Raw genomic sequence first — 7,096 nt, 5'->3', positions numbered from 1 at the left:
GTTAATGATGAACTTAATCAGCAAAGAGAAATGTATTAACACCTCCAGTGTCTTACCATCTCGATCACACTATGATCACGCTATGACCTATATTACCAAGTTTATTGAAAAATGTATTAACACGTTCAATTTCAAACAATTGCACTATCAAAATAAATGTATCTAATGAATGTATTTGTACATTTTTTCTTTAAACTTAGTCAAAAGCTAGAGAAGTTTGACTTAGGACAAAGCTAAATTGACTTCAATTTAGAATGGAGTGAGTACTACTGGTTGCCAATTTTGTCAGAAATTACAGAAGAAAAGCTTTGTTTGTATTAGTTACAAGCCATTGTCATAATGCATGGTCACATTGTTTACATGCGTTTTTGGGCTAGGGAAGGAAAATATTCAGTGAGGGAAATAAGATTGTTACTTGTTCATCACTGCATTTGCACTTAAACAAACAAATGGATTATTAGTAGTTAGCGGTGAAAATGGTCTCACAGCTGGTAGTAGAGATCTGCCAAAGGACATAGAAAGTAACGGCCTTGATATACGAGAATACAACACAATCTGATCAGCCACCCATCCACCTAAGCACGGAGAGCATGCATGAGCATCTATGTCAGAACACCGTCTTAGGTACCTTGCCAAACACTGCAACCACAATTAGATCCAGTTGAAATTTAGTCACAGTTGTCATTTATGATTGTGATGATGTCTGTATTTTAGTCATAAGTGACTTTACCTTGCAATATTTTTGTTCATGCTGAACTTATAATATCAAAGAGAAAACAAGGTATTTGCAGTTGGTATGTTTATTAGAGAATCCAGTTTGTGCAAAGAAGCAAGACAAATGATCATTGCCCTGTTCGCTTGGTTGATAAGCCATGACTGAAATTGCTGTTGGCTAATTTGTTGTGAGAGAAAAATATTGTTTGTTGGCTGAAAAAGTACGGCTTATAAGCCTAAGCGAACAGGGCGCATGTTGATTTCACATCTAGACCACACCTTTCTGTCTTGTACATATTTATTTTGTCGAATAGGAGAGTTGTGTATCATTAAATTTATAGTACTAAGAAACTTCATATATAGGATCTCAGATTTTGTACCTCTTTGTGTTTTCTAATCTTTTATATTTGATCAGATTGGTTCAGTTTACAGTCACTCACTTGCACCTACTTTTATACTTTATCATCCTAGTCCTAGGCATAAGGGCGTCCCCGACAAGGAGATTTGAGCCGGCTATTTGAATGCTGACGAGGATCTAATCTGACGTGGACCTGTGAAAAAGAAGAGAGAGAAGAGTCACCAGTGACACTAAATCGCCGGTCGATTTACTTCACCCGATAAAACACAGAGGAGAGCAGTGGGACCTATAACCTGCAGAAGGCTTCAAAGTCTGCTCCGAAATCCATGTCACTGTAATTTCCCTCCAGATCAGCTAGTTATGTCTCCAGTGCTGTTGCGGATGCCCTAAACGGCTCCTATACCATGATGGATTGGTGGCGATGCGTGGTTTTCCTTGTCTAGCTTTTATGTATCTTGTTATTGTCGTCAAGTTTTCCTTCTCCTACAACTTATATGTACCTTGTTATTGTCGTTGTGTCTCTCACAGATGTTTTCCTGCACTGTAACAAAATTATTATGTCGGTAGTATTCCATATTTAGTCATGTAACTTCATTTCCAAACAGCCATTGCAGTTGCCTTGGTACTTGCCGTGGAGCTAATTTTAACTGTTTAATTTTTAGAAAAAAAGCCATGAAATCTCTTGAAGGTCCCTCGGCAGTGATCCGTCAGCTTTGCCTATTTACCTAGACCTTTTCTTTTTACTCATCCCAGGCGAGCCAAACCTCCAATTTTGGACAAACCTATCACTACCACCTTTTTATTATCTTTTTGTTTTAAAAAAACGGATCAAACAGGAAAGTTATCGATTATATTAAAAAGAGAAGAGAAGTCCAAATTAGATAGAACACAACAATGACGATGACCTAGCTAACAACTGTAAGCAAACATGAAAAACACAAAACACAACAACTGATTCGATTGGGACCTCAATGCATGCCGCACTATTACTCTAAAGCATACCCGGATGAAGAGGCCCTTTTAGATAAAACCATATGAGGCCTGGATGAAGTGGCGCTTTTAGATAAAGTTGTATGACACGGGTGATCACTCCTTTGATGCATATGTGGCATATGCAGGGGAGGTGCAGGTTTGAGTGCTTGATATTTTTTTTTGGCAAAATAGGTTTGAGTGCTTGATGTAAATAAATGAGAATTAACTATTGTATTTCATGATCCATGGTTGTATAAAGGTTTTGAAGTCGTCTTCAAGGTTTAGTAAATTTTTTGTATCATTTACTTTTCTTTTGCATTCCATACAAGTTAAGTTTTACTTCCCGATTTACTATACTTAGTTATCTTGCCGAATAGTTGTGTTAGTATCTTGATCAAGTTATCGTATACTCCGCCCATTCCAAATTATAAGATATCTTGTTTTTTCTAGATTTATAGCTTTTGCTATGCACCTAGATATATGTTATGTCTAGATACATAGCAAATGCTATGAATCTAGAAATGTCAAAACGTCTAATAATTTAGGATAGAGAAAGTATCTTGCTTTTGTTACTTATGAGGATCTTGCATTATGAGAGTCGTCCCTTGCGATCCACGAGCTTAGAGGAACTCTTCCTTTTCATCAAAGGGAGAGTTATATGTTTGACTATAAGGAAGATGATTAGAATCTTACATAGCTTATATGATAGTTTGCCTTACGGATCATCGTGGTAATTAACAGACGGTGACATCCCTAACTATCCATTGCATTCCACCATATTCGTGTAACCTCGTATGGTTCTTATTAGTGCGCTCAGGTAGGTCTCTCCGTCCCATGTACCTAGTTTTTCCGTGCAGCCACAAAGCAATGATTTCTCATTGTCCTCCTAATTCGTTATACGGTTGTAGCTAGATTTATATTAATTTTGTTTAGCTCCTAACAAAAAACCGTTTATGAATCGTTCTCATCTCATTGTCCTCCTAGTTCATTATTCGGTTGTAGTTACCTTTTGGCTCTCCTGTGTATTAGCTTTTTCATACACCTTTTATCTTGCCTAATCAGTCTTAGCTAGACTAGATTTATTTCGTTTAGCTCCACCTCGTCTATAGTTTAGATGGTATACAAATCGATGGCATCCTTTTTTTCTTATTTCTTGATATTCTTTACTTAATTCCCCATCGAAAATTATGATGCTCTAAAGTGTAAAACACACTTTTTTCAAAGACCAAAGTAAAACATATTTTATTAATTTAGAAAACACAAACAAGGTCACCTAGACAACCAAGTTATCCTATATTTACACTTCGATTGTTCAGTGGTCGAAGAATCATTATAACCTTTCATTTTCGTGAGTCACGCAGCCAACTCGGACAATAGTTGCATGGCCAGAAAACTACTTCTCCTTGATTTTAAAGCCATTTATGAAATTTAAAATCCCAAAAGTTATCAGTCATGCCATGACGTCACCAAAACAACTCTAAATGAGGCAAAATTGAAAATTCAAGAAATCAGGGCAATGATTCTTTGGTGCCCTTTCGTTCATGACAGTTGCTCAGTCTTGTAGACTCGTACTGCTTTAAGGCCCCCTTTTACCACACATTATGCAAGCTAATGTATCTCAGCTCTTCTACATCCTCAAATGTAGAAAAACACTTTATCTTGTATATCTGAAATATACAAGATCTGCTGATTACAATCAAGTGATCCGATCCTTTCCATGTGACCATGTCCTCCATGCTGGTTTGAGGCACCCTTTCGCAAATCGCAACATCAACTACACGTCTACACTACTTTTTTTTTAAAACTACACGTCTGCACTGGCTTGCTGCTTCCTCAGCTCGGAGCCTTTCTCTCGCTGACCCGGCTACTCCATTGCCGTTTCCTCTCAGCTGCAGGCATGCATGGTTGATCGCCGGTGTGCGATGGCAGGACAGGACACCCCACCCCACCGCACTGCCCCCATACGCTCCTGTTTCTTTCAATTCGATTGCTTTTCAGGAGTAATGGAGAAGGATCTATAGTCTGTTCGCTAGGTCGTATTTGGCTTATAAGTCATGATTTATCAGCCAACTAACAGTATTTTTTCCTCATACCAAACCAGCCAACAGTATTTTCAGTCATAGCTTATAAGCCAAACCAGTCCAAACGAACATGGCGCTATTCGAGCACCTCTCGCTTTCCCACCGCGCGCTGGCGCAACGAACACGCTCCCATCCCAGAGCAATCACCTCGCCGCGACCTCGTCTCCTCCTCGAGCTGCCATTGTCCACCGCCGCTCTCCAGTCTCCAGGCTCCAGCTAGCGAAGAGTGTATCCGCAGCAACCGTGTGCGAAGACGAAGAAGGCGCGGCAGCCGTCGTCCACTTGTCCCCTCCCGGCCTGCTCCCCTATACGGAAACTAACTCCAAATCGACAGGCTCCCGCACGAGGAACATGTCAAACGCGCAACCACTACCAGTTCCGTCCCAGCGAATAGTCTCCGCGCCTACCGCTCGATACTATAAAACCTGCCACGCGCACCCTTTCCCCTCGCATCGCATCCACCTCTCTCTCAGCTCTGCAAGCTTCGTCTGCAGCAAGCACGAGCAGTCGCACGCACCTAGCAGCCTACACTGTCAGTGGCCGGTCCCTAGCTAGCTCTCTTCAGAGGTCAGATAGCTAGCAAGTTACGTACACCTACTGCAATTCTGCAACTCAGGAGCGAGCCCATGGCCGCTTCCTCCTGCTTCTCATCTCCCGCCTCGGCGTTAGCGGCGCTCTTGCTCGCCTTAGCTGGAGCCGCGCTCGGTCACCGTCCCAGCGGCGGCTCGGCGCTGAGCTCCACGTTCTACGACGCGTCGTGCCCCAGCGCCTACGACGTCGTCCGGCGCGTCATCCAGAACGCCCGGGTCTCTGACCCTCGCATCCCGGCCAGCCTCATCCGCCTCCATTTCCACGACTGCTTCGTCACCGTACGTGAACTAACAGCTGCGCTGATTTGTATCATCTGAGTTGTTCTGACATACACGTACCCGCATTGCATCATCTGACACACACGTACGTACGTACGTACGCTGATTTGTTTCAGGGTTGCGACGGCTCGCTCCTGCTGGACGACGACCTCCCGGCGATCCAGACCGAGAAGCGTGTGCCCGCCAACAACAACTCGGCGCGGGGCTTTCCGGTGGTCGACGACATCAAGAGCGCGCTGGAGGAAGCCTGCCCTGGCATCGTCTCCTGCGCTGACATCCTCGCCCTGGCAGCTGAGATCTCCGTTGAACTCGTAAGCACTCGAGAGCTCGCCCTTTCATCAACCCGCGCTGGCGTGCTAGCGCTACCTCTATCTATCACGCTCACGCCTGATGTAGAACTGACGGAACGAACCGTGCATGGATCGGTGTGCAGGCTGGAGGACCACGGTGGAGGGTGCTTCTTGGCCGGCGAGACGGCACGACGACCAACGTCCAGAGCGCCAGGAACCTGCCGAACTTCTTCGACCCCCTGAACGTCCTCCAGGAGAAGTTTAGAAACGTCAACCTCGACGACACTGACCTCGTCGCCCTCCAAGGTAATCAATCTACATCTACTTACCAACGTAGCAACACAAACAGTTCAAACTTAGAAATTAAAGTTCAAGACAGTGTGTGCCTTAGCTTATCACAAAATCTCAACATATTTGCTATTTCCACTTCAGGAGCTCACACATTCGGCAAAGTACAGTGCCAGTTCACGCAGCAGAATTGCACGGCCAGCCAGTCCAGCGGCGCACTGGAGAACCTCGACCAGGTCACACCCAAGGTCTTCGACAACAAGTATTACAACAACCTCTTAGAGGGCCGCGCTCAGCTACCGTCCGACCAGGTTATGCTATCGGACCCTTCTGCTGCGGCGACCACTGCTCCCATTGTTCATCGGTTCGCAGGCAACCAACAGGATTTTTTCAGAAACTTTGCGGCATCCATGATTAAGATGGGAAACATTAGCCCGCTGACAGGAAAGGATGGGGAGATCAGGAGCAACTGCCGGAGGGTTAACAAAAGCTACTGAATCCGACGATTCAATTCGATTTGTTCCATTTTTTTACTTAACCGAATGCGAGGCTTGTGTAAATAATTCTTCTGTTTCCATTTCCCAGTTTTTGTAACTGTAACTCCGTAAGGTGTTCATCTTACTTTTTTTTGTCCTTTCTGGAAAGAAAATGTAAAAATGTTCTCACGTTGGTCGTGTGCCTGTTTCAAGAAAATTGATTTTATGCGTCTCTCTCTCTCTCTCTCTCTCTCTCTCTCTCTCTCTCTTTTAATAAAGGTAGCTCATGCTCCAGGACGGTAAAAAAATTAAGATACATAAATCGTAAAAGTTTTGTGATTAATTTAGTATGTTTATTTAATGAATTATCTTTACTGTGTCTATTCGTTTTCTAACACAATGTCTAATTAGATACTCTATAATCTCTATTTGGTTGTGATAATTTATCAATTACTCGATTGGCAAGATCTTTAAGATTATTATGATGATTTTTAGATTTATTCTTATTTCTTGATATTCTTTACTTAATTCCCCATCGAAAATTATGATGCTCTAAAGTGTAAAACACACTTTTTTCAAAGACCAAATGTCGGATACCGTGAGAAGGGGTACCCTAAGCAAGAACCAAAAAACGACTGCTTAGACTTCGTAAAGATCGAAACCAGCTAACAACCGCTGGCCTCGGCCGACTCTCCGACTCGCCCGAGGCCCCCTCATCGCTGGCCTCGGGCGACCTCTCACCAAAGGCCTCGGCCAATTCTCCGTATCGCTCGAGGCCCCCTCACCGCTGGCCTCGGGCGATCCCCCACCGAAGGCCTCGGCCGACCCCCTCTCGTCGCAGGCCTCGGCCGGGTCGCCGACCCTCCGCCTCACGCGAGGCGGGCTCGGCAACACTCCGCTGCCTCTTCCTTCACCTGTCCCTCTGATAAAACGTCGCGTCGCATTAACTCAGCCAACTGCTGCCACTGACATCGGCCGCATGCTCGGCACAGTACAGCGGAATGGCCGACGGGATGGGAGGCAGGACTGGGCAGGGGTTACCCGCCAC

At 44.3% G+C, this 7,096-nt stretch overlaps 1 protein-coding gene across 2 annotated transcripts; it reads left to right on the top strand.

Annotated features, from left to right (window-relative positions):
- The first annotated feature begins 4,597 nt into the window (after nucleotides 1-4,597).
- Nucleotides 4,598-6,262, top strand: LOC136501757 (peroxidase 2-like). 2 transcript variants are annotated; one of them, XM_066497294.1, is made up of 4 exons: nucleotides 4,598-4,994; nucleotides 5,111-5,305; nucleotides 5,428-5,590; nucleotides 5,717-6,262. In XM_066497294.1, the coding sequence occupies exons 1-4, from the start codon at nucleotides 4,752-4,754 to the stop codon at nucleotides 6,067-6,069; spliced, it is 954 nt and encodes a 317-aa protein (XP_066353391.1). In that variant the 5' UTR covers nucleotides 4,598-4,751; the 3' UTR covers nucleotides 6,070-6,262. The 2 variants fall into 2 exon arrangements, with proteins under 2 accessions (XP_066353391.1, XP_066353390.1); XM_066497293.1 differs by having other exon boundaries at nucleotides 5,428-6,262.
- The last annotated feature ends 834 nt before the right edge of the window (nucleotides 6,263-7,096 follow it).

The sequence above is a fragment of the Miscanthus floridulus genome, chromosome 13 (genome assembly GCF_019320115.1).
Source record: "Miscanthus floridulus cultivar M001 chromosome 13, ASM1932011v1, whole genome shotgun sequence".
Taxonomy (NCBI): domain Eukaryota; kingdom Viridiplantae; phylum Streptophyta; class Magnoliopsida; order Poales; family Poaceae; genus Miscanthus; species Miscanthus floridulus.
Note: the sequence above shows the minus strand (reverse complement) of the source record. Positions and strands in the feature narration are given on the sequence as shown.

What these genes read in the sequence shown, in the direction of transcription:
- LOC136501757 (XM_066497293.1), top strand. Translation starts at nt 4,752, where the DNA reads ATGGCCGCTTCCTCCTGCTTCTCATCTCCCGCCTCGGCGTTAGCGGCG. An exon ending in TCCACGACTGCTTCGTCACC is followed by an intron (nt 4,995 to 5,110) that starts GTACGTGAACTA and finishes GATTTGTTTCAG; the next exon opens with GGTTGCGACGGCTCGCTCCT. An exon ending in CTGAGATCTCCGTTGAACTC is followed by an intron (nt 5,306 to 5,427) that starts GTAAGCACTCGA and finishes ATCGGTGTGCAG; the next exon opens with GCTGGAGGACCACGGTGGAG.